Source organism: Empidonax traillii, unplaced genomic scaffold (assembly GCF_003031625.1).
Source record: "Empidonax traillii isolate 1590-97213 ecotype Southwest subspecies unplaced genomic scaffold, ASM303162v1 scaffold1549:size122151, whole genome shotgun sequence".
Classification (NCBI taxonomy): domain Eukaryota; kingdom Metazoa; phylum Chordata; class Aves; order Passeriformes; family Tyrannidae; genus Empidonax; species Empidonax traillii.
The window spans coordinates 61,128-88,293 of record NW_020956742.1 but is presented as its reverse complement, the minus strand read 5'-3'; the positions used below and the strand labels follow the sequence as shown (position 1 = coordinate 88,293).

Genomic DNA, 27,166 nt, shown 5'->3' with positions numbered 1-27,166 from the left:
TGGAATTACAGCCCAAACCTTGGGATGCAAACCTAGGATGAGAAAACCAGGCTCCTAAATCTCCACTACACGAGAGCAGAGAGGATTTCCTAAGACACTGAGACCCTCCTGCTCTGCTCCGCTCCAGGAGGACGGACTCCCCTCAGAGTTCTGCTCTCCATCCGCAGCCATCATCTGTTCCACCCCATCAGGGATGGACACCCCGTGGGGTGCCTGTGCTCTTGGCAGCTCCATCCCACCGGAGCAGAGCCCTACAGCCCAGGGCTGCAGTGGCACAAAGCCTGCGGCGCGCTGGATCCTGGGAACGCACCGGTTCTCGCCTTCCACACGGTGGAGCATTTTCAGCCCTGTTTCGATCCGAGGGAAGGTGATTAAAACCCATGTATTAATTACCGCTGCCACAGGAGTTAAGGGGAGAGGCCCAGTGGTAATTAACGGGGTGAGCGAGGGGGTGGAGCTGTGGAGCGTCAGCGGCTCCACAGCCTGTGCCGACGGATCCACGCCGGCCCCACGGGAACCCCCCGATCGCTGCGATGTGGATGTGAATCATTATTACATCCCCGGCTCGAATCCCAGCAGCGCCACAGCTTTTCAGTGTGACCTTGGGCGAGCCATCAATCCTCCCCTTACCCACCAGACAGAGCCAATAAAAAAGGGAAAAGGCTCCATCCTTCACGGGGGGGGGGGGGGGTTCGGAGCGGGAGCGCCCGGGCGCAGCGCCGGAGCCGCGCGAGCAGCACTGCAGAAAGAATCAAATCCATTAACAAAGGCAATTACAGCCGCCATTCCCTGCCCGTATTTCAAGTGCCAGTGATTCATTGGGAGCTCGGCAGCTCTTCCCGGCACAGGAGGTTGGGAATAGGGAGCAGGGAGAAAGGGGCAGGGAGCTGAGGCTGAGTGGAATTCCTGCCCTGCTTGGGCTGAGTGGAATTCCTGCCCTGCCCTACGGGTCGAGCAGTTTGGGAAGTTGTGCAGCATTGTGGGAGGGGAAGGGGGAATTATGCGGCTGCTGGTGGGTTTTTGGGGGGGCCCTGCCCTTGTGGAGAGATAACCCTGACCCCTGGGGCTGCTGGTAGAGAAGAGAGGGTAAAAACGGATTAAAAACAAAATCAAATCACCCCCCCAAGTTTTCAGCTCAACCACAGAAACCCAACAGGGTCCTGCCGTCCCCTGCAGCCTCTGCTGCTCACCCACTGCCACCCTCCTGCCCTCAACACCCAACAGCTCCCGAAGGAACAATCCAGGAGCTTTTTCCAAAGCCTGTTTCCCCAGCAAACAAGCAGCACGGGCGGCGAGCTCCTCGCGCGGGGAGGATTTATAGAGTGCAGAGAAAAGAACAACAGGAAACTCCCGTCTCTGCACGGCCCAGAAACAGGAATGGATGTGTAAAAATAATTAAATGCAAACTGGAGCCGATTAATTTGCCGGCGGGGCTGCGGATCCGTGCTCTGGGGAGGCTGCACCGGGATCTGAAAACGCCTCTGGACGGTGGCCAAGGCCGTCACAGCGAGGAGAGGCTTGGGCAGCAGGTGCCGGAGCTCTCCCGGCTCCCTGCTCCCTGCCAGGCCATCCTTCCCATCCCAGAGCTCTTGGGGGGACAGGGGACAGCAAAACCCTGGAGCCCACACGGCCCCCACCCCTGGTGATGCTCCACCAGAGACTCGAAGCGGGGAGGTGATGGGAAACCGAGCGGTTCGAGCCAACGCCTGGATTTGGATGTTTCTTGGGATCCCTGGTGCTGTGTGTCAGGATAAGGGATGTGGATGGGTCCCAGGCAGCGCTGTGGGGAGCAGCTGTGCCCACGTGGCACCTCTATTCTGTATTTATCCCGGGAAGAGCCCAAGGCTCTGCTCCCAACAGCTCCAATCCAACCCCAACCCGAATTCCCCAGGGCCCGGTGGAGGGCAGGTTCAATTTGGTCTCACCGAGGGGTCTGGTGGCTGTCCCCCTCTGGGAGACACTTCACACCACCCTCTCCACTCACCATTGTTTCAGGGCTACCAGAAAAAAATGATCCTAAAACAAAAAGCCAGCTCCAATGGAAACGGGCTCTTCCCGAGGCTGGAAGAGTCGTCGTGACTCAGCCTTGACCTTCAAACGCCACCACAATCCCACAGAGGATGCCACGGGCCCCATTCAGGTTTTTAAAGGCCCTGGAATGGTGATTTCCTTCAATTCATCGCAATATTGGGAATGTGCCCACCCGTTCACGGTGTGCGAGCCTCTGCTGATGGTTTTATCGCCTGGAAAAGGTTGGGTTTTTTTTTAATTGGATCTCTCCTGGGGAAGCTCCAGCAGGAGCAGCAGCGGCCTGGGAAGGGCAGGAGGTCAAATCCAAACAGAATTCAAATGACTCAAGAGGTTTGGGGTTTGTCCCCTTTCCCAACTGGTGGCATTGAGGGAACAAGCTCCACCTGGGCTGCCCAGGGAAGCCCCAGCCCTGGAAGTGTCCAAGGCCGGGTTGGACGAGGTTGGGAGCAATCTGGGGTAGTGGAAGGTGTGGAATGAGTCTTGCCCTGGCATCCCTCCCCATCCATCCCTTTGTATGGAGCTCCCAGAGCACCATCTCCCTCACGATTAACCCCCTCTGCAGCTCCATCTCCTTCATTTCCAGGAGCCCTTAAAGCACCAGCAGCTTCCCAGCAACGACCTCCTCAATCAGCGCACGGAAAGTCATTCTTGTGCCTCTCCACGCCTTTCTCTGGTGATTTTTGGCCAGCCTGCAGCGCCCTTTCCTCTCTCCCTTGGCCCTGCTTCCCACGTGTGGATGCAAACCCGATTCCTGTATTTCCGAGCGGGCGCACTGCGGTAATTAAGCTTTTAAAAGGAGATAGGCAGCAGCAGCAGCAGCAGCAGCAGCAGGGGAAAAAAAAAAGGCATTTGCCTCTTTTTGCCTCTCGGAAGAGCCACCTGTTTTATCGGAACAGGTGGATTTATGGGCACATTAACGCGGTGCTGCTGCTCCCACCCTGATGAGGTTCTCAGTGACCCTCTTCTCCCTGGAGATTTATGATTTCTCAGAGCAGACTATTGCGGTGGGGTTTGACTCCCAGCTCCATCCTGCAGCTGGAGTGCTGGGAGAGCTCCTGGATCCCTTTCTTCCCCCCCCCCCACCTCCCAAATCATCTGCAGTCCTACAACTGCATTATTTTTCAGAAGGTGCCGAGTTTTCCCAGCGAGGGGGGTCAGGTTTATGGGGGAAAGGGAAAGGTTCCTTGCCCTTCTCCTGTTCTTTTCCATCCCAGGACTAGGAGGTTTTAGCCTTCTCCAGGGTTAGGGTTTGAGGATCAGGCTCGAGGAGCACATTAACATGGAGCTGGTCCCAACTGACCCCACAAAATCCCCAGTAAAACCCTCCCCGAGGCTGGAGCCTCCCAACTGCTCTTTGCATCGGCCCTGGACTCACCTCCTGCCTCATCCAAACCCCTTCCCATCACTTCCCACCTGCAGCCCTAAATAAAATCAAGTGGATAACACTCTTTTAGGTTCGAGGAAAATCAGAGGAGCCGGAGTCCGACCGCTTTCCCAGCAGCTTCCCCCACATTCTCCACCATCCAGCCCTGCGAGGTGATGATTCAGTGATGTGGAAATGCACAGCCAAGGTCACCAAAATCCCATCCTTAGGGTCTAAACCGTTTTTTTCTTTTTCCACCCACGTTCCTGGCTGCAGGTAATAAAATACCTCACACGCGGTGGGAGCAAAGCGCATTTAAATTTTCCTCGGCAGCTTTACAAACGTGGGGGGTTTCCAGCAAACATCAACCCGAGCCTCAGACGAGGGAGGCAAGCGAATGCAGAGGCACAGACTGGTTTTAGCACCGAATCCCTGGGCAGGAATTGCCTCCCCCGGCACTGCAGGGCACTGGGAAGGGCACTGGGAAGGGCATTGGGAAGGGCACCCTCCCGAATGCTCAGCACTGGGAAGGTCACTGGGAAGTGCTCAGCCCCCCACACCCCATCCAAAGCTCACCCTGAGGGGGTTTGAGCGGCGCGAAGGGTGATGCTCTGAATTCCTGACAATTCTTCTAGTGACCATAAACCCCTCCCTGTCCGTCCCATCCTTCCCCCGTGAACCCACATCCCTGCCTAAACCCCGCCTAAACCCAGCCCCCGGCCCCGCCAGACATTCACCCTTTATAAATAACCCCAACTCAAGCAGCCAAAATTCTCTAAGTGCCCCAAAGGCGATTCAAGATCCTCCTCCCCTTGATTGAAGGGGTTTTGTTCGCTGCTGAGATCCATTTACAGCTCCTTGTGCGCTGCTGCTGCTGCTGCTGCAAAGCTCCCCCCCCACCCCAGCCCCTACTCGCACAATTCTTTATTGTCTACATGGTTACTCCCAGGGGGGAATTTTAGGACTTTTAATGTTTTTATTGTTTTAATCCGGCATATATAAAAAAAAAAAAAAAAAAAAAAAAAAAAAAAAAAAAGAAAAAATAGAAAGAAAAAAAAAGAATCACGCGAGCACAACAGCTGGTCCAAGAGCTCGGAAGCGGCGGTGCTTAAGCAGGTGTTAAAACACACACGATGCTCTCCGCCCGAGATTTAAGGAGGTTGGAGAGGGGCGGGATGTGCCCTGAGCCGAGCTCAGCCTCTCCTACACCGAGTTTTCCATCTTCAGCCTGGATAATCCATCCAGCCCCTCTCCAACCTCCCCCGGCACAGGAGCTGCTAAAGAACTGTATTTATCGAGCTTAAACAGCTCGACTCCGAGGAGGGTTCTCACACAAAGGAGCACAGACTGAGGGAGGAGAGAGCATGATCCCCCCAAAAAAACCCCCCAAAAGCGTAAAAAACGCACGACTGAAAATCCCACATCTTCTCTAGAAACGCAGATATTGCGGTTGAAAGGTGGTTTTCTACCCTGCTCTCCAGCAAGGAGGTGCTGGGGGGGCTTCTCTCCCCCCTCCCCAACCCCCTCCCCTCCCCGGTTTATCTGGGGACTGAAATAACACCACAACACTGCGGGGGGGGGGTGTCCCAAAATCTCCCTGCAGGGCTGAGCCAAAGGGAAACCTTGCTGGTCCTTCTTGCTGCTGCTGGGGAAAGTCCCAGGCAGAGTGTCACCCCCCCCCCCCAACACCCTGCTTATTTTTCTGTCCTTCAGTGACAATTTGGCTGGATTTTATACAAGGAGTTCACAGAAAATCCTGCAAGCTCAGGCACCTTTGGGGGGCTTGGATATATCCTTTTCATTTCCATCCTTACCCCTGCTCTGATTCTGGCTCTGGGATACTCAGGACACGGATAACGAGGCCTCTGTCAAAGCTGTGCTCGGAGGAACAAGTGATTTGTTCTTGCAGTAAAATATAAAGGATTTACAATTGTCTCAGAGCAGCAGGCAGGGGAGCAAAGTGAGGCTTCAAAACCAAACAGCCTTGATTTTCAAAATACTGGTTTTAACACAAGGAAATATTGTACTGGCACATTAAGACCAGCCCCCTTGGAACGGTAAACCCCAAGTAAAACCCTGACTAATGCCTGTGCATCCAGGGGTACCTGCCCAGCCCTGTGTGGGGAGGGGGCTGGAGCTGCTTTTCCTGCATCCAGAGAAGGGGATGCTCCTCCCGTGGCATCAGCCAGCCCAGCACGGGGTGGGGGCTGCAGCCAAGAGCCCCTGTCCATCCAAACACACGTGCAAGATGCACATATATGGCTGTTTACATAGGGCCACGTCCTGGCATCCAGTCCCTCTCTATATATTTATAGTTGCTGAGTCTGCAAGTCCCCCTGGGGGAGCAGATGGCTCCACAGCCCAGCCTCCCTGGAAAAAGGGGCCTGATGCCCTTCCCCGAATCCAGGAAGGTTAATCCATGCTTGAAGGGGCTCTGAGGAAGCCCCCTGAGCCCCATGAGCTGGCAGGTGGGTCCTTCTGGGAGATCAGAACCCGCCATCCTGCTTGCGTTTTGGGCGCAGCTTGTGACCGGCCGGAGAATCCTCTGGGACACGAGGAGCTCCAACGAGGAGTTATTGGCTCTTCTACTGCGCATGGAATAGGTTGGGTGAACCTCTTGGGTTCGCTGTTGCTGCCCTACAGCCTCCCTTTCCACCCCAAAAAGGAGCAGCTGTGCCAGTGGAGGGCCGGGGGGGAAGGCTCTGCGGCACAGCTCAGCCTCCGCCCGCTGCTCCGGGACACGACCCGCATTAAAGCTGCCTCTGCATATTTTAAAGGGGTGATTAGGGATTCTGCAGCCTCCTGAGACGAGAGGAGGGAAAGAACACGGTGATTTCTTCAAATGCAGGGAGGGCTGTTTCTTCCCGGGAGCTGCTGCAGCGCCGGTAACGGCCACGAAACCCCGCCGAGGGTTCGTTCCAGAACAATCCTTCAGCAGGGCGAAAAAAGGGAAAAAGCTGCAGCCAAACCTCACTGCAGCGCCAGAGCAGGAGCCAGAGGCACAGCCCTGATGTTCCTGGGAAAACCCCAGCAGGAGAGGAGCTGACAGGGGCTGAACTCACCTCCTCTACGTGCACGTTCCACCCCTTCGTGCGAGGCAGCAGCTCCTTCACACACACACACACACACACAGAAAAAAACCAACCCACAGATATTTCATCAGCCAGATCTGGGAGGTTTCCAGTGAAACTCGCAGCAGAGCCTTAGTGAGCATCTCCACTGCAGCTTCCAGAGACCTTTTCCCAGTCAAATTCCAGCACGGCACATGCAGGGGGGGACACTGCAAGAGTCTAAAATACATATAATCACCCTAAGTGGATAAACGGGGCTTCAAAGCCCTTTAAAACAGCCCCAGAACAGCAGCAGGGGTGGCTGTTTATTTACAAGTTGGCTTTTATTTTTGTGACTGTTGTTGGAGGGGTGCTTTTCAGATTTAAATGCTTTAGAGTTTTCTATGGGGAACGGTGCTGCAGAAATCAGAATTAGGACGCCAAATCAAGGCCCAGTTTTCACAACATGTATTTTAAAAGTTACATTTAGGTGTTATTCAGAAGAACACTGTAAATAAGAACAGCTCCTGGCTGTCCCTGCACGGAGGGGACAAGCTGCTCTCGCACACACGTGGCAGACAAGTGTCCTTGGACATCACAGAGCTCCACCTACAAGCATTCCCAGTTTCCAGGTTAAACCACATTGCCCTTTCCCGAAGAAGACTTAAAAAATTCCCAACCCATGTAAAACAGATCACCCAGGAGATTACGATGATGCTCTCACGGGTCTCTGCATCCTGCAGCAGCACCCCATGGTCCCCACAGCTGTCCTGGGAAGGCAGCAGAGTTAAAGCCAGGAAGCTTCTCCACCTGCAGGACAGCGAGAAAGCAGGAAAAGCAGCAGGGAAAGGGGAGAGGGCAGTGCAGGAACTGCCAGCTCCCTGTCCGTGCGTCCCGCTGCACCAGGCACGGCAGTGACTGCCCGGGGCTGTTTGTAACCTCCTTTCTCCAGGGGAGGGAGGGAAAGAACAGCAAGAAACAAGAGGAATTCTAACGCAGGGTTAGGATGGAGCAGGGAGAAGCCTGAGCCAGGGCCCTTTGCCTTCCCTGCAAGGACACAGAGGTTTCCAGGCTCGGCCTGGCCCCAGATTTTCCAAGTGCCCGGGAAGTGCTGGGAACACCAACACAGCCACCCCTGGGGAAGCACAGCTCCTCATTAACACCAGATCAGCCAGAGGGGGATTAGACACGTTTTCCTGCATGGAATGAGCCACCGGCGTGGCGTGGCATTAACAGCCGGGTCTGGCAGGGGCGGCCGCGGCGGTTCCTTCCAGAACCGCAGGATCCGCGTGGAGGCCGGCGGGTCCTTTGGCATCCAGGCTCCTATTTGGAATTTGGAAAGCTGTCCAGCCCCCGTCTCTGTGTGACAGACGAGGGTCTGTGGTTCGCACGTGCTCCCGCTGCAGAGCAGCGCCGGCGTTCCAAGAACTGCCAAGGAATCCCAGCCAGCGGAATGATAAAGATTTGAACTTACAGGAAATGCTGCTATTAAATAATATTTAAGTCTTAATTATATTTTAAACCAGCCATTTTATAAAAAAAGAAGTTCTATTACAGTGCTTTTGTAGTTAAAGGTCTGTCAACATTTCCATTTTAAACCTTCATTTCTAGGGGGTTTATAATTTGGCCATAAAAATTCATTCTAGGCTGGAACTTGGCAAACAGGGGCTCAGCCTAGGAGCAATATTTTTTATTATCCAATTTGGTTTAAATTGGTTTGGCCGTTTTTAAGTTATAGGAGTGTAAAAAATAAACGTTTACTGGTTTCAGATGCCTTCTCAAGCTTATTATTATTCAAAATTAGCTCTCCCCTCCCCACCTCCAAAAAAATACCTTCAGCGAGAGAGGTGGGAGAGATCGTTTCACTCTGCTGACAATACAGGAGTTACAGCTCAAATTAATTCCCTCCTTTTGCTGCCAACAACTGAAAAGAGTTCCTAGAGCCAACCCCGCTTCCACATGGAGCCATTCCGGCCTCAGCGCTGGGAGCTTTGCGCATCATCTGCCACTCCGTCCCCCGACTTGCGGGTCCTGCAGCTGCACGGGGCCTCGGGCCGAAATAAATAATTAACTCTGGAAAACCTGCACTCCCGCAAAAAAATAACGGGGGACGCATCTTTGAAGCGAGATGTTTTCTCCGTAGGATTTTTCAGCCTCGAATAAAAAAAAAAAGCCGCAGCTGCGAAGGAGCGCGGCGAGGAATTCCTGCCTCGCGTTTTCCTGCGGTTTAAACAACGGAACAGAAACTGGTTTTTATGGCTCAGCTCCCCCAACCCACCTGGGTGCTGTAGGGACACGACTCCGACGTGCCTCCGCATGTTAAGTGCGGGCGAGGGGGAGCTGTGCCCCAGCACAACGAAAAGGAGGATTTTATTCCCGTTCCGTCGTTAAAATCCCACGATTTTTCACGTTAACGTTCGGCTGGTGCGGGGTAGGGGGGGGGGGGATCAGCCACAGCTCGTCCCCAACGGGGAGAGACCCTCTGGGAAAGTTCTGCACTGCCTGGGGGCCAGCTGGGAGGGCTGCAGGAGGATGGATGGGAGCTAATTCCTGTGCTATCCCAGACCCTGGGTGTCACCTGGGGGTCCTGGAGCTGAGACCTGGCGTGGATCGTGCCCATAACCCCGGGGAGGGGCAGCTCCAAGTCCTGCTCCTGCCCATGGCCACCAGCCCCATCCAGCTCTGTGTCCACCCTGCTCCACAGAATCCACTCTCCTGCCTAAGGAAGCTCAGATTTCCAAAGGCTCCCACTCAAACCAGGGGCTGGAAGGAACCTGAATTCTTTAGGAACAACACCCTGTGCCTGTGTCCAAGGCCAGTCCCACTTCCCCTCCTGCCAGGGCAGGAACAGTTTCTGCTGGAGGCCAGGGTGCCACAGCTCTGCTGGATAACCGTTTAAATTCCAGTTTGCTCCAACAGCCCAGAGCCAGTCAGGCTTTTAAAGACTGGATTTTAACTCCCTGAATTCCTTAGGCAGTTTGCCTGCCTTCCTTTCCTAAGCCTCGGGAACAGCCTCCAGAGGCAGAACCTGAGGGGGCTGTTAAACCAAGGAGTGTTTGTTTCTCATCTCCAGACCAAACACATCCGTGTCCTGCACTCCCATGGGCAAGGCTGGCAGCGAGTTCCAGCTGGGTTTGAGACATCCCTGGAGTCAGGTTGGCTCCTGGCAGCTTCCAGACTGGGAATGTTCTCCTTTAGGCCACAACTGGAAGGAGAGAAGGACAGTGCAAAGCAAACCTTTGGAATTACAGCCAAGGACAGCTGATTTGTTGGAAGGCAAAAAGGAACAGGCCCTTCCTCTATCTCACCTCTGGCTCTCTCCACACCTGCCTACACCTGCTTCCCTCTTGTCCTGCCTCTTTCCATCGCAGGAGCTCACCCTGGAAGATCTGATCTGCTCCCACCTGTCCCAGGGTGGACTCTTTAACCAGGGACAGGACTCCTTCCTCGTCGGGGTGGAGCTGGGATCCCTTCCTTCCAGTGGGATGAAGATGGATCAGTACGAGTCTCAGCTGCAAATCCCACAGGAACGAGGGACATTGGTGCAATTCCACAGCTGGAAATCCCGGAGTGGCCAAGGAATGGGGCACGTGGTGCCACCCCAAAGCTGGGCTGGTGACAGGGGAGAGCCTGGCAGGAGGAAAGGGGTTGGTTTTCCCTCTCTCCACGTCGCATAAAAGGACTAATCCATATTCCTTTGGATTATACAAGCTCCAAAACACACCTCGGCCTCGGAGCCACCTTCACCCAATCGCAGGAGCCACTCGGTGCCTCGTATATTTACTGGGCAATAGAGATTTAAGGGATAATGGTCATGGCAGCAGAGTATACAAAGCAATAAACTGCTTTTGAGGTTGGTTAAATGCCAAGTGATGCTGAGGCCTCGATGCCATAAACATTATTTCTATTATATGACAAGATAAGAGGATACAATAAACCACAAAAGAAGAAAAATCATTTTCTGGCCTCGTGAAAGTTCTGGGCTCGGCGTTTCCTGGACACTGCACGGGCAGGGGTTTAGGGGGAATAAATTGGGAAATTAAGGAGGGGTTTAAAAAGCAAACGATTGTCTGAGGAAATGGCCTGGATAACTGGAGCCCTGGAATCAGGAGCGGACTCGTCTCACTTATAAAAGCGAAACAGCGTGCAGGGGGAAGAAGAGGGTGGGGAAAAGTCATGCTCCCAGTTGAATATATTCAATATTACAGCCCCCTCTGTTAGTTCTGGTAACAGGAGTGGACAAACAGTTCAATTAATCAAGATATTCCTCCTCGAGCATCCAGCACTCCCAAGGCCTCCTTGTCCCAGACCTGTGTGCTGGGTGCTGTCAGGAGGTGGGTGAAGGTTTCATCCCCTTGCTCCAAGGAGGTGGGTGAAGGTTTCATCCCCTTGCTCCAAGGAGGTGGATCTGCCCCCCTGCACAGACCTCGGGAACACACCTTGGGAACGCCTCCCAAACTCCGATGGCAACGCCCAAGTTCTCCCCGAGCCCTCGGCTGTGCTGGAGCCTCTCGCCGTGTGAGCGCTTGGAAAGGGGATTAGGAGACTTTAACGGTGATTAGCAGCACACACCAGCCCAGATTAATTTCACTGAACAGATTCAGCGACTCCAGGCATCACTCTCCACCTTCCACAGGCATTCCAGAGGCAGGGCCCTGCTCCAGCTCCTGGTGGGGGGGACACACACACCCCCCTGCTGGGGAACAGCTCCACTCCCTCCTGCCCAGAGAGCTGGGGAAAGGGGAAAATGTGCCACCTGTCCTGCTCGGGGAAGGAACCAGACACACGACCTTGGGAAGAAACGTTTTTCAACGGCAGCATCTGCGGCACATTCGGAGTCAGCTGTGCCACCACGGCCCCGCTGCTGGGAAGGGACTGCCAGGAGAATCCCAAAATAACCCCCACTGCAGCCCTGGCAACCCAAACATGTTTACAGCCCGCTGCACCCCCCTCCGGCACGGCGAGATCTGCTCGGCTATTTTCGGTGGCCATTCCCTCTTCCCCCTCCTCGCTGCCCCTGAACGGCTTTGCAACCTTTTTTCCACGTGGAAACAGGGAGGGAAAAGGAGGAAAAAAGGGCACAAGGCATAAGAGATGGGGCTGTACCAGCTGGAGAGGGAATGAAGCAGCTGATGGTTCAAAGATTAACATAATTTATTTTTTTTTCCTTTACACCAAACAGGGGAATCACCACTGGCTTCAGATCTGCTTGGTCCAGCTCTCCCCTCTCCTCTTCCTGTGCCCAGGGGGACTGGGCAGGGGATCAAAGCTTCAGCACTGAGAGGAACTGAGAGTGGAAGGACCTGACCAGGAGTCATCCCAAAAATGCTGACCTGGACAACACCAAGAGGCTCAAGAGCCACTGACACCCTCCCGTTCCAGCGGCTTTTCCAAAGCAAAACGCACCCAGAGCTCTCAAAGGAACAGAAGCTCAAAGCTCTGGATGTACAGACTCCGCTGGGAGGGGTGGGATGTTCGGCTGGCGGCTCACATGGACCTGAATGTCCCTTTTTGTCCCCCGTGTTTGAAGACAAGTGTCTCCACTGCTGGATGGCAGGGACCAAACCAAGAGAGCTGCAGCCCCCTCTGACCCTTCCAAGGCTCCACGTTAACCTGAGTCCACAGGGAGAAGCCATTCCTGATGGGATGGTCCCCAAGTGGCTTGTCCAGGGTCAGGGTTCGGTGCCAGAAAGCAGCACAAGCTGCTGGGGAACCAGCGTGGCCCCTGAGTCCTGTGGCAGCTGCAGCCCCCAGCCCCAAATCCACATTTATCCTCCAAGCTCCCAACTCTGCTGCCCTGCCCAGCTCATCCCAGTGATGATCCCACTTCACTCTGCTGGCCCAGGAAGCTCAGCTCAGCCAGAATCAGCTACAAAAAAAAAAACGCAGGTGAGACACCGGGACTTAGAGAGAAAGGCTCAGAGCACCCCTGGGTTTAGTTAAGGGATGACCCAACAGCCAGCAAACACCTCCTAACACCTGGAATTCCACAGGCAGGATCTTCAGTCCAACAAACAAACATCAGCTCCATCCCCAGCCCGGAAGCCGCAGCCAAACAGGTTCAGACTGGAAACGAGGCATCGGTTTTCCCTCCCAGCAAAAGCAATTAACCATTAGAGCAACTTAAACCGAGGGCTGTGGTGAATTCCCCGTGGCTGGAAATATTTCACATCAAGCTTGGATCATCACATTTAATACCTGCTCTGGTTTTGAGCAGGCATTGAAGGACGTTCTAGGAAACCGTGCACGAGGTCAGGCTGGATCACCATGAATCATCCCGCTATGAATTACCCCGGATTCCAACATTTCCATATTAACATGAAGAATTGTCAGAATTACCCATAAGCAGCAGGCTGGAACAGCGAAAGGAGGAAGCAACCACCTTTATATGTCATTTGTGGGAGATTGTGGGAGATTAAATTTAAATACATTGTTGTTTGCCTTAATTGCTTGTTTGAATCCGATTTTAAGGCTGTGTGATTGAAGTGCTCACGCCATTAAGTGCTCAAACACAGCTAATACATTTTATAAATGACTTGCACAATTTCACAGGCAAAGAAGTTTCAGATAAAAAGCAGCCCCACAAAAAAAAAAAAAAAAGGAAAAAAAAAAGGCAAAAGGAGGAAGATCACCTGCAAGTGGGCAGAGAGAAGGCTCCGCATGGGGCTCGTGCCAGAAGGACCAGAAAGCTGGGAAGCCTGAACTGAGTTTTTTCGAAGAGCCCCAGTCCCCAGGAGTTACCAGATGAGGAGGGTTTTGACCCGTTTTTGTGCTATAAAAACAAACAGCACCACAGAACCCACATGCAGCCTCAGAGGAGGTGCCCTGGGGAGGCAAAATTATCTTTACTTTCAATTGAGAGACCCACAGGAGGCATTAAGGTACTAAATAAATTGAAGAACTGGGGACACACACACACACACAGGGGGGTACCCTGGGATTGGTTATCGCTCCCAAACCCATCCCAGCCATCCCAGTTTGGCAACCCAACACCCAAAGGCTGCAGCCAGGAAACCAGAGCGAGCACATCCCTTAATACTTCATTCAAAGCCACCATTCCCCCGTCTTCTCCTTCCCCTACAAAAGGCAATTTTGAGGTTCTAACGCTTCAGAAAAGGCAAACACAAATCTCCCTGGGGCTCTGCACGGGGCTGCACTTCCACAGCAGAAGAAGAAACTCCCCCAGTTTCCCAGAGCTCCCATTAAATCAGCCCCAGCAGGAATCCCATTATCCTCCTGTTCCTCCCAGTACCAGGGCGCGTGAGAGACCCCAAGCTCAGCACCAAAACCCAAGGAAAATGGGATGGGAAGGCGCCTGCCAAGGCTGGTGATGGGAAAGGGATGTGCCTCGTCCAGAATCCCCCGTCCAGGGGAAAGGCAGCAACAGCTCCAGGGGAGGGGAAACTCACAATGGGATGGCAAGAAAAGCCATCCCAAAATAGCCACAGCAGTTTGGGGCTCACCTAACACAGACCATCACCTGTCACATTCCCAGCTGCTCCACAGGAGCCACCTCACCCCGAGGGGGGGGTGGGGGGGAGCGGGTCTGTCCTTTGGGAGAGGAGGAGCAGCTTTTTAAGCAGGAGCACTGAATTCCAGAGTGTGTGTGTGGGGGGAATTCAGCGAGATCCTGGCAAACACCAGCAGCACAACAAGGACCAACCTCCCCCCCCACCACCACCACCAAACCACCCCCACCAAAGCCAGCTCCCAGCTCGTAACGGGGGGGATTTACACCCTGCAAACCCCGGGGCTCTGATTACCTCCCGGGATCACGTCAAACACCCGGCTTTAAAGCGCTTTTGGCTCCGCGATAAAACAGCCGCTTTGATTCACGGCCGGATTCGTTACCTGTCCGCAGCCCGGGGCGCCGCACACGAACGGCCTGTCGTCGCCCATATTTCACACGGCCTGAGCTGAGCTGGGGGGGCAGAGAGGAGAGAGGAGAGAAGGGGGGAAATGGTTAAATAAGCTCCAAAAAAAAGAAAAATAAATTGTAGATATCAAGAGCAGAAGCTGCCCCCCTTTGCTGGGTCGGCATTAATCAGCGCTGGGAGCGTGGGGAAAGGAGGGACGCAACCCGCGGAGAGGAATTAATCCAACTCGAGGTTTAAATAAGGCTTGGGAGGTGATTTTTTTTCGTGGAGGAAGGGAAATGGGACAGGGCAGGCCTGGAAAGGTGTGGGAGCTTCCCATGCCAGGCTCAAGAGGATCAAGGGAGCGGCTCAGTGTCACCTCCTGCGAGATGGGGACGACGCTCAACCCTTGGGAAAGGCCACCCAGTGCAGCAAAGACCTCTTGGCAGCAGATCCTCCCTTAATATTCACAGTATCATGGAATTGTGGAATATCCTGAACCCACAAGGATCACCCAGTCCAGCTCCTGGCCCAGCCCAAGAATTCCTCCCCCCTTCACACACACACACGAGGAAAGACAGTGACAATCTCCAGGAAAACAAAGTGCAAGCAGGCAGCGATCAAATAAATCCAAGCCCTCTCTCTGCACCAGTTATATTTTCAATGGGAGAGAACTAAAATTTGTCATTTAATTAATTAAGGGATTATAGGAGTGGTGCTCCGTTTTACAAGGCAATAATCTGGCTCCCCAGTGGGTAAACTACAAGGCTGATGGCAGGGGTAGTTTATCACGGATTACAGCCAAGGATAACAAAACACTCAGCCCTATTATGCTACAAGTGAAGCTATTCTTATTAATAAAAAATAAGAGTAAATAAAGTAACACACCCCCCCCCCCCATACACACACACACACACCTCTCAAATTCGAGAAATAACGGTCCCCTCCACCCACTGATATTTTTATGGGAGGATTTTAAAAAGCTGTAATAAAGCAAATGCTCTCTCTTCGGGGGGTTGCTGTGGGAACACGCTTGGGCCGCTCGTGTTGCCTCCAGCATCTCCTGCTCCAAGTTGGGAGGGACCCAGAGCAGAGCCATGGGCTCTGGGGGGAAGGTTCTGCACTCCCAGCCCCGAGCACCCACAGCAGGACGGGCAGGGAGGGTTGGTATTTTTAGGAGCTCTCCGAGAAAGTGCTCCAAGAATGCGGCTCAGCAGCGGAGGTGGGGGCATGTGCTGCAGAAACAGCCCCTTCTGCTCTCAGTGAAAAGGCAAGGGAATCAATTATTGCTTAATTTGAAAAAAAAAAAAAAAAAGGTTATTTTTCTGTTGCTGGGGCAGTCAGCAGCTAAACGGGCTGGAGAGGGTGAATTCCTACCCCTTGCCTGCAGTGACAACAACCAAAGTGTGGTGAGAGAGGAGCTGCCAGCTCTTCTCCCACAAAACCAGGACAGAGAGGCATCCACAGCACCGAGCTGTGCCTGGATTTATTAAGCCAAACTCCAGGGTCTGTGCAAACAGGACTCAGAAAGGATAAATGTCCCTGTCAGAAACGGGATGGGCTGGCAGCCAAAACTCTGCCCGGCCCAGGACAGGGATAACAAAGGCAATCCAACGGCCCAGGAGCGTCCACCCACCTCAGAGCAGCCCCCAGAAGCGACACAGGGCTGGCAGAGCTGGAGGTGGCCTGGCAGGGGACGGCAGCACCTTCAGCAGGAAGGGCAAATCCTGCCCAAGGCGAGCGTCGAGGCGACACCAAAACGAGCCTGAACGCGTTCCAGACGGGGGCTCTTCACATCACCCCTCTGAACTCCTACCCAAGCTCCAAACTTGGAACTCAGGGAATCCAAAATGCTGCTAAAGAAGCAGGGATTCCCCTCACCCCCTTCCATCAGCAGCCACCTGATCCTCCTCCCAGAGGAATCTCCCCAGGGCCCCGCAGCAGCTGCCTCTCACACATCTGCTGTGTCCCAACAGGGGACACACGAGCCGCTCTCGTGACCTGCTCCCAAAGGCACGGAGAAGCCCAGGCTTCCTTGGGAAGTCTGAACAGGCAGCAGGAGCCTCTGGCAGGGAGGGAACGAAGAGGTCAAACCCCTCTCCTTTGTGACACCAAGCCACGGTTCGGATCAGGCGCCCTGACGCCGCAAAGAGGAGAAGCGCAAAGGGATCGAACGCACTCGGGGTCCAGAGCCATCAGATGTGAACCCCACAGCTGTCACACACCCAAAGCTGTTGTAGCCCCAGAACGGCCACGTGTCCATCTGGATGCAAAAGCTCGACCGTGTGGAGCCCAAAACTCCTCACCCTCAGGGCCGGGGATGCTGGTGAGCTGCTCCAAAAAGGCACCAGCTCTCACAGCCCTGTTCTCAGTGAATCACAGCAATCAGAGGCTCTCTGCCAGTGCAGCACCCCAGTTCAGAGCTGTGGCCCTGGGACAGCAGCAAAGTCACCCAGCACTGAAGGGCAGCTGTGATGCTCCTCGCTGCCAGAGCCAGGCTGGAAGTGCTGGAAGAGCCTCAAGAGCCTTTAAACCACCCTCCTACGTTTAAACTGTGTGGGATGAGGCTGGGGATGTGTTTATTCCATCAGCAAACAGATCTTAGTGTTAAACAGGAGCAGAGTGGTGCTGGAGGGAGATGCTGATTTCGCAGGGCAGCCAAGCCGGGCTTTTTTAATTAACACAGGTCAGAGATCTGTCCTCACCGCCAGCACCCACAACTGCGGGGTCTCTCCGCCTCGTATCGGTCCTTCCGTGAAACCTCTCTGAGAAATTAAAGGACCAGCATCAGCTGCCAACCCCAGGGGCTCTGACAGCACAGAGAAACCACCCCAGAGCCGATGGCACATCAGCTGCCCAGAGCAGGACAAAAAAAAAACCTGGGCCAACAACCCCGCAAAAGGCTCCGTTTCCTCGAGCTTGCAAAGTGTCAGGAGGATTTGCTCATTCCTTAAGGCAAGATTTAGCTGCTCGTTCGCTGCAGAATATGACTGGTATGTACATACATGTGCTCAGATTTATGTCACATTTAGGCAGGATAAATTGCTTCAATAAATTCTGTCCTTAAGAAGAGGCAGAACGAGGAGCTGATTGGATACCGGGAGCGCGTTCCCATCCCTCTTCCGGCAGCCGTGGGGACAGTATTTCACTGTTTTGATGATTTTTAGCGCGTTGGACACGGCGAGGGGAGGAAGAAATGTAGATTACTGAGCACTCCAGAGCTCAGTCAGACACACCTGAGAGGCGGCTGTTGGCTCAGGGGAGCTGGAGAGGCATTTTCACCCAAACCAGACCGTCAGCCCCTCATATCCCCCCAGGACACGACAATCCCTCACGTCCCTTTCCCTCACTCCATCCCAATCCCCTGCTGCCCCCCTGGATAAGGCCATTAAGTGGCAGGAGCATCAAACACTAACAAAAGGTGTAACATGGACCTTGGCCGTGAACCACAAGCCCAGGGGTGAAGTTCTGGACAAGGTTACAAGCAATGCCCAAGGGAGTCCCGTGACAGGGTGATGTTGTCACCTCTACCATTAAAATATGTATTTTACCCACCTAAACAGAGCAGGAGAGGGGAGAGGCTGCAGGTATCCAGTGAAAGCCAGAACCTTCCCTCCCCCTCGCAGCAATTCACTTGCTGCCCATCAGAGCCTCTATCCATCACGAACCACCCAACGGGGACCCTGGGCTGGGACGAGCTGGTTTTGCTCACCTCAATAACCAGAATTCCCACTTATTTCCAAGTTTAATCCTTCCTGCAGACACCGGAGCCAGCCCAGATGCTGCCATCCCCACGGTACACCAGCCCATAAACCCAAGTGGTCCCAAAGCATGTTAACTAATCCATTAAGAGAAAACAGAGCCTGTTATCCTGGTCTAGACAGACACCAGGGGGGGAATATCTGAAGTCCCTTAAAAGGAATTAAGATGTATTACATGCATCAACAACAGCAATCAAAGACCAGCCTTCCTGAACAGCACGTCCCCCAGGACACGTGCTGGCACCTCACGGAACCCATTTGAAAAACTTCCATTTGGAAACAGCTCAGGAAGAGCCAGGAGGAGCAGGATGACGTTCGCAAAGGCCGCTCGGCACTTCTGGAGCCTTTCCTCCAAGATGCTCCTCCAACTGAGCTGTCTGAGCTTCACCCCGTGGCTCTGGGTGGCATCAGCCTGGTGACATGGGAAGGGACACAGCCAGGTTCATGATTGCCCTTGGCTTTGCCACCCACAGCTACTTTCACAGCCGCCACCGCAGCCACCCCACAGCCGGGCACTCGCACGCGCCGGGATCGGGCTGTGTGCTGGTGGAGCTTCCCCGGACCTGTTCCAGCTGAATTCCTGACAAGTAGCTGAGGCTGGAAGCAGCCTCAAGCCAGGATTTGTAAATCTTGAGTCATGTCTCCTCTGGTTTGCCAAAGTCACGAGTGACTGGCCCCTCAAAAACAAACCCTTCTCCTTAAAGCTCAGCGCGAAGGCGGAAGAAGCTCCCGGCTCGTTCGTTCTGCTGAACGTTTGGGGATAGAGCTGGGCCGAAAAATGCTCTAAAAATAAGGCTCTATTGTTGTCCTTGCATGTGACTTGTCACTGCAGGAATGTTCGTGCCCGACACTTCCATCTGGGCCTTGCAGGACAAGCTGAAACGCTCCAGATCCCAATATTTGGGCGTAGACAGACACTGTTCCGTGTTGAGGCTGCCAGCACAGATCCCTCCCCAGCAGGGATTCCTCCCAACACAGATCCCTCCCAGCAGGGATCTCTTCCCAATACAGCTCCCCCTCCATCACTGATCCCTCGCTCCTACACCAGTACAAGCCCATTTATGGTTTATGCCCATAAATCACGAGGATAAACTTCACATTTATATGACCACAAAATTAATGCCGGGGGGTTGCACCAGCTATGAAACAAAACCAGAAGAGCTGCAGAGCGACCTCCTAAAAATAGGCTTCAGCAGAAGAGGCACAAAAGCACGTTGCAGGTTCTGCTGACAGAGTCTCTCTGCTAAGATTTAGGGAGACCTGAGTGAGGAAAATGAGTCAGAAGAAAGAAAACTGCTGGAGAGAGAGGGACATCAAGAGCAAGGCTGTCCCTAGGGGAAGGTCATTTCAGCACTGATTTTTTAAGAGTTCTGGTCCTGCTGGGAATAGCTCAAGCTGGAAGAGACCCACAAGGATCATCGAGTCCAAATCTTAAGTGAATGGGGAACAAACCCCACACAAGGTAAATAACTGCCTGTGTTGGGATTGGTGCTGACTCCACACCGGCTGTGCCACCCAGCACCCCAAAAAAGGGTCCAACAGGGGCTCCAGGAGGAGGGAGCTCCCTGAGATGGCTCAGTGGCTGTATCCCTGCAGGACACACACTGCACAGGGATTACAGCTGCTTTACTCTCCAAAACAAAAAGCTCCCTGCATGGGTCACAAACCCCATCGCCCTCGGGCCTGCAGGAACAAGTCCAAGCAAAGGTGCAGCTCAAGGTGAGGTGTCTCTACCAACAGGCAGTCCCACAAACCTGTCTGAGATCATCCCAGGCTGTTAAATAGGGCAAAGAGTCCTCAAGAAGGGCGGAGGAGCCAGGGAGGGCTGGGGCTTAGCAGGAGAACTGTAGCTGAACTGCAGCTGTCAGGAGAACTGATGGTGGAAGCAAAGGCAGACCTGGGGCAGAAAGGGTGTCTTACCCACACATTTCCCCAAAAGAGAGAAAGTTTCATCACTGCCAGGGCCAGCCCGGGGTTCTACTGCACCTCTGGCAGGTGAAGCTCAGTTTTCTCCCCAGTTTAGTCATCGCTGCTCTTCTGCTTTTCACATCCAGCTTAATAAAAAAGGTAGAGCAGAGGCAGGAGTTAACTTTTGATGAGCCTGAGCTACGTGGGATTAATTCTGGGAGACTAATGAGTCGCCAGGCCATCCCAGCTCCATCTGGGTAAGTTTGCCGAGCCCTGGGAGCCGTGCCAGGAGCTCTAACAAGCAAGAGCCGCAGCACAAACAAGCCCATTCAAACACAAATGGTGCTCAAGACACCAGCCCAGCCCCAAGGACAGGCAGAGCTGCTGCTGCTGCTGCTGCTGGGGAGAGCAGAGAAACCCACCATAAACGAGATTATTATAGATGGCTGCACCCGAATCAGGGCTGGAGAATCCTCTTTCCTGCAGGAGGGTACACAAAGCGCAGGCAGGCTCCGTAATTGCCACCGGGAGCTGGTTGCAGTCACAAACCAAACTGCTCTTTGGCGAGCAGGAGGGAAAGGAAGGCAGCCTGACAGCCATTTCCAGCCAAGGAGAAAGAAGGAAGCACGAGGCACTGGCCCAAGCCCTCCAAAATAGTACGAGATTTCCACTAAAATGCAAGGAAGGAAACACGTTGCTTTGAGGCCGGGCCAGGAAAGGCTCGTTATTATTTTTTTTTTTTTCTGAGTGCAGTCATTAACAGCTCTCTGCCCTGAGCTTCCTGACCCTCAGAACGATTCAGCACCCTGGATGGGTTGGGATCAGCAGGGTCACCCAGGCAGCAACACCCAGAGGGAACCCCATCCTTCCCCCGCCCTGGGCCAGGGTTTGGTGTTGGGTTAACATCCAGCACTGAAGCGATGATTGTGAGCACCGTGATCCATCCTCAAGGAGGAAGGGGAGAAAAAAAACCCAAGAGGTCAAGTTCTTCCTTAAAAAAAAAAAAAAAAAACCAAAGAAAACCAAGAAGAAAAAAGTGCTTTCCCGTAGAGGCTCCCTCGTGCAGGGTCAGCCCTGCCAGGCAGGGCTTGGGGCCCAACCGGCTCCGAGCAGCCACTCTGGCACCTCATTTCCACTGAGGAAAATGACTGTTGGGCCCCCCCAGACTGAATTCTGACTGCCAGACTAAATTCGGTGCCTGCAGGGACTCAGGCACAGGGCTGGTCCTGCCCCTCTGGGTGCCCAGAGCTCTCCCTGACCCTCCCATCTGCGATACACCCAAAGAGATTGCGAAAGACTTGCAGTTTTGCAGGGGAGAGGCCCTTGCAGAGCTCAGGGCAGCTCTTAGGCCTGAGCTCTGCCTTTCAAGTTATTTCGGGGTGTGAGGGAAGGAGTGAGAGTGTTTGCTTTGTAACCAAAAAGCTGCAGGAGCTTAAAACTGTCATCTGGGAAAGGAGGCCAAAAGCTGAGGCTGTAAAATCTGAACACCCTTCTGCTTCACGAGCTTGATAAAGCAAACCCCAACTGTATAAACTGGAATATTGGCACGGAATGTGCTCGAAGCAAATCCCCCACAGCCACAGAGCGTTTAACAAGTCATTACAGTGAACCTCAAGCCAAGTGCCACCACTTAATCCCTCCCCCTCCGCACTTTTCTGGGTGTTCAGCACTGCTCAGGTTGGCAGAGGATCCCCCCTGTTCACAGGAGCATCCCCAAGCAGCTGGAACACGACGGGCCTGAGCGGTGTCAGAGATGCACAAAGCCCTCACTTCTCGCCTGGAAGAGCCTTGGAGCATCACCAGCCCTGTCAGAAGAACAACTTCTCCCACCAGACCTATGTTGGGACCTGAAGTGAGCTCCTCCTCAGCTCGCCCCGGGGAGCAAATGAACTGCAGATTATTCCCAAGTGCTTTGGGAAAAGGAAGCGACAGCCAGGCCCCCTTCTCCTCCCCTCAGGGTGAAAAGATGGGACAGGGAGGCATTGTCAGAGTCCTGTCAAACGTAAAGCAAACTGCAGCCAGCGGGATAACGCGGGCCCCAAGCCGAGCCTTCTGAGCCTTCACCCAGACAGAAAAGCCTTTTCCCTGCACTTAAAGCAACAAACCCCCTCGGCTGGGAGCTCCAGCCAGCCCACAGGGCTTTTCCCAGCACAGTTCCCACCAGTCCTCCCAAGGACACCGCTCACCCAACATTCTTAGGTCACCAGACAGTGCCACTCGCTCACGCTGCCTCCAGGGGTGGGATAAAAGCATCTTTGCCTGGCCACCCTCCAGGTCAGGTCTCTGCCTTCTGAGAGGTGTTAGAGAATGTCCCACGTCACCTTGGCCGAGCCACAGGTCTGCCCAGACACCACAAAGGGAAGGACAACAGGGTTTCATCACTGTGGTGAAAATAAAAAAAAAAACCAACCGAGACCCAGAAAGGTCTCCGGGTGATCTGGATCTGCCCTCAGGAGGTCCCTCTGCTCGCTCCCACGGAGCTGAGCACCCTGGTTTTCCAGTGCCTGGTGAGCACCTTTGGGGTTTGGGGGCACAAACAGCATCCCCTGGTCCTCTTTGCATGGGCAGAGTCCCCAGAGAGGAGCAGCCACTGCTCTCCAAATCCTGACTTTAACTAATCCTTGCCAAAACATCACCAAAGCAGCCGTAGGCTTGGCAAACCACGCCTGAGAGCAGGCAGGGCTCCTCCAGCTCAGGGCCAAGGAGCAGATTTCCAACACCAAAAGGCATTTGTCCAACAGGCTTTGAAGCCTTGGATGAACACGAGACAAAACCCAGCAAGTCAGCGACTTCCCCGGGCAAGAAGACGAGGAAAGACCATCTCTAAATCATCCTCTCATGAAGAAGTCGTGTTTCCCTCCCTTTCTGGAGGGAAGATGGACTCTGCAGGATGTCCCTAAGGTTGCTTTACACTGAGAGACAAGGGAGAGACCAAACTGGGGCACCCCCAGAGCAGGAGCTCGCTGGGAGTGCCCGGACAGGGTCGTTTGGTTTGATCCCATCAAACCCAGCGTCCACCTCAGCGCCGCAATGAGCAGCACGGCCCCAGGCACTGCTTGTGGGCATATGGTTGCTCCAGGACCTTCTCCAGGATGGGAAGAATCATATAGGAAGTCCCTGAGCCTTCCACTGAGGTCAGAAAAGCTTCACCTTTGAGCCTGGGTCTTTAGACCCAGAGGTCCATCTGTCCCCAGGAGTGACCGAACCCAGGGTGACAACAGGCAGGAGCACATCCCATCTCATCCCATCCCACTCCAGCCAAGGAAAACGGCACAAACTTCCCCATGAGCTCAAGCAAAAGCTCCTTTTTCTTCCCACACACCTCAGCTGAACCCTGGCAGCCCAGTGAGCAGCAATTCCAAAGGCAGAATCCCAGACACCAGGCAGGCAGCCCCCGGATCTCGGCACTGCGGCTCTCGGGTCGCCTCCGTGTGTCTTCATTAACGGCGATCCATCTTCAGCCCCGCTCTCCCTCCCCAGCAGGGACAGCAGCAGTGCCAGAGATCTACTACAGGAGGAGAGAAATAATTCAGGTTTAAGGAAGGAAGGAAAAGCCTCCGAGACCCGCTGTTCCTTCCCGAGCCCAGATAATTACAAGAGAGGCACGGCGAGCCTTGGAGGACGCAGTATTTTACCTCGGAAATGCCTGAGTGACCCAGAAACTGGAGTCCCATTTCCTGAAATTATTTCACCACTTCAGAGCCCTTGTTTCAATGAAAGCAAGGAAAAAAAAAAAAGGCTGCTGAAAACGAATCACAACAGCCCAGGTCGAGCAGGAACATATTTTTTTCCCCCCCACGATGTGCGTGTGAATGGTTTGAAGGGAAGAACCTACGGATAAAACACCCACCTATGAATTAAAACAGCTGAACCAGCAGCAGCAGCAGGATGGGGTCAGGAAGGCCCTGTGCTCCTCTGCTCATAAAGGAAAAATCTCCTGCCCCCCACCTGTTATTATTCCATCCCACCTGGGCACTTTGCTTTATTCAGCAATCAGAGGCTCACACGCTTTATCGTCGCCGTTATTGGACACACGAGCCCTAAAATCAGAGGGGAGCAAGAAATATTCTGGAGAGGAGCAACGTGTGGAAAGCTGGGGCGTTGCAGTGAGTTGTGGAAGCGTTTTGGTGGCGAACAAAGGCGCGATTTCCGAGGCAGGAGGTTCACATCACTCAAAGGTGAGACCCCCACGGGGTGCAGGACGTGGTTCCTAAATGGGCTCCTACACACAGAGGGGCACTGGAAACAGAGGTCTGCCAAAAACACAACGCTCAGGAACAAATCCCACCCCCCCAAACAGGATCTTCTCCCTTCTCCACGTGGGATAAAATCCCAGTTTCAACCCTGCCGTCCCTCTGGAACCTCCTCGGGGATGTCTCTGTGGGGCTGGGAAAGCACCAAAGTCCCAGAGCCACTTCTGAGGGAAAAACCCTCAAGATCTGCAAAAGAACCGTGTTTTGATGTTGGAAAAGGTCTCCAAGATCACAGAATTCAAGGAAAACCTCCCAGGAAAGATGTGGCAGCCTGAGCTTTCCCATGGGAGCATCCACAGGGAAAGACAGCACAGAATTAGTGAAAAATAGTCATAAAACCCTCAAAACCCTGAAAATATCCTGTGGGACACCGAGGCTGATCCATCAGGCGGTCAGTTGGGAATTTTGAGGTCAGTTTTCCAAGCCTTCCTCCCATCCCAAGCTGCTGGTTTGGCAGCTCCAGCTCCTGGGACCCCCGAAATCCCACCCTCAGGACCCTCAGGGGTCCTCTGCCGTATGAAGACTCCTAAATCTGACTGAGGTTGTAGATGAACCTCCCCAGCCCTGCTTTCCCACCGCCAGTGTGCCCCCATCCTGCTGGATGATGCTCCGCTGTGTCACATTTTTGGGGTCCAGCGGTGAATCCCAGGAGCTCCGGTGACAACCTGACACTGGGTCTCGCCTCCCTCCGCTCCTCATCCATTTTACCAACACTCAAACCAAAAAAAAAAAAAAGAGGAAATATTCCTGCTGCTGGAAGAGCAGAACAGGCAGCAAGTGGCTGCCGAGCCTGCCTGCAGATTCCACCGCAGTGTGAACGATGCAGGGGAGACCCCACATTAATTAGGTTAATTGGCAGAGCTTTTCCCTCCCTTCAGCTTCATCAGCCCAAGTTCAGCCTCCCTTCCCAAACCTTTGAGGCTCTGCAGCACCTCCAGCCACGGACACGACCAGCCAGACCTCTGGAAACGATCGATTTTAAAGTAATTGCAACCATTAATTGCTCGGCGATTAAAAGGCCCGCCCGCCTTCGCCTCGGCACCGACAAGAGGGTTTTTTTGGGCAGCCACCCAAAAAGCCACGTTCTGCTCCAAAGCGTGCTCTCCTCCCTCTGGAAGCAGTTAAAGGGGATAAGGCAGCTCGGTGACACAGGTATAAATACACTCGCTCTTCCCCCGGCGCTGCCAAGCCCGTAACGCGCCGAGGGCGGCTTTTGGAGTAAGGGTTGTTATTCCAAACAGTGCCGGAGGTATTCGCAGCCAGCCAGGGCTGGAAAACGTTTCTCCATGAGCACAAAAAAAACCCCCCCCAGCTGTGCAGAGCTCTGCTCCATGGGCGTCCCCCAAGGCGGGGAAGGGGCGAGCTCCGAGCCACGGAGCGGTTTGGGATGGAAGGGACCTCTCAGACCCCCTCACTCCAAGCTTTCACTCTCTTCTGAACTCCGGCCACAACTTGCAAATCCCACTGAAGGAGCTCGAATGTCTTTTTTTTTTTCTTTAAGGAGAAGGGGAGGAAAAAGTCTGAATGCTCGCTGCTTTGAGGGCTTTTTGGCAGCCTGGCCCACAAAGGGAGCTCAGAGCTCCGTGGAGAAACCCCAGCGTGGGCAGCAGCTGGCACAGGCGGCTTTGTTTGTCCATGAACCAGCTCCCCTCGGCTGGCACGGCGGCTCCAGCACTGCTGGGATCCCTCACACAGGGTGGGACAGCCAGCGGCATTCCAGGCTCTCCGGGGCTGGCTCGTTCCTGCGCTGCTCTGGCTGGAAAGCCTCAAGGAAGGGCTGCTCTCACTTGGGAGCTCCGCTCTGTCCTGGTGTCCCTGCTCACCTCCTGCAGCAAACTTGGGGCTCAGGGAATCCACCTCCTGCCCTCAGCTCAGAACTCAAAAACCCCCACATTAAACCTGGAGAAGCATCCCCCTGTGCTGGGGCTGAAAAAAGCCCTGAATTCCTGGTGTTCCAAAGCCAAGGGCGCAGGCACAGGAGGGCTGACTCTGCCCCAGGTGCACAGGAGAGGGTGGGGGGGGGGGAAAAAAAACCCCAAAGGAGCCTCCTTGGAATTCTGAGCAGGAGAAACTGAACTTCAGAGAAGAAATTAGGCCAAGACTAATTGCAGCCAAACGCACCACAAACACCAGCTCTGGAGAGGGAGGAAAAAAAAACCCCAGCACGAACATCCACCAGCGGCTTGGAGAGGAACCTCTGCGGGCACCGGCACAGTGGGAACGGGCAGTGGGAGCGGACACTGGGAATGCTGGTGGCTCCCCCATGGCACATCCTGCAGCTCAGCTCGCCTGGGAGCTGAGGCCACGGGCACAGGTTGGGCCAGGATCAAATTCCAGCTGCACGTGGGGGGGTGAGCGGGAACTTTTTGGATCTGGGCAAAGCCATTTGAAGAACTGGGGAATGTGAAGAACTGGGGAAAGTGAAGAACTGAGTGGAATGATGAAGAACTGAGTGGAATGAAGAGATTCACTGAGGATTCCAAGCAGGAATCCACCAGCCAGACAGAAGCTGGGCTCTGAGCGCTGGCTGAATCCATTTGATACCCGAAAGGAAGCAAAGGTGTAAAGGTGCTTTTGGTTTGGCCTCTCTAAGCGGATTCCCCCGCACACCTCAAGCCCAAACAGCAACCACTTCTGGCTCCCCAGGAAAGCCCAGGCCGCTGGCTCAGCCCACCCCACTCACCCACGGTGCTGCAAGTCCCCTTGGAGCCCAAACTGTGAAACCAGATCGCTTGAAACGGAGCGGGGGGGAAATAATGAATGAATGACAGGAAGCAACAGGTCCCCAGTCCTGAAGGTCTGTCACAAAAGGGGTATTTTCTCCCAGCATTTCCTCTCTGACTGCAGAGCAGTTCGGAGCTGAATGACCAGGGGAAGAGCAGTTTAGGAAATCTGGCCTCAATTCTCGGTGCCAGGAACGTGAAAACAAACAACCAAAAAAAAA

At 54.0% G+C, this 27,166-nt stretch overlaps 1 protein-coding gene across 3 annotated transcripts in view; it reads right to left on the bottom strand.

Moving 5' to 3' along the window:
• The window catches only part of ATF7 (activating transcription factor 7), a 53,146-nt gene that overhangs the window by 21,973 nt on the left and 4,007 nt on the right, over positions 1–27,166 (bottom strand). Inside the window, exons 1-2 of one of the 3 annotated variants that reach the window (XM_027907822.1) lie at positions 23,292–23,476; positions 14,296–14,365 (exon numbers count right to left, since the gene is read on the bottom strand). In XM_027907822.1, the coding sequence (XP_027763623.1) occupies positions 14,296–14,343 (48 nt within the window). In that variant the 5' untranslated portion in view covers positions 14,344–14,365; positions 23,292–23,476. Of the gene's footprint in view, positions 1–14,295; positions 14,366–17,734; positions 17,757–23,291; positions 23,477–27,166 lie in introns of those variants that run through there. The other 2 variants (XM_027907824.1, XM_027907823.1) reach the window with 2 other exon arrangements.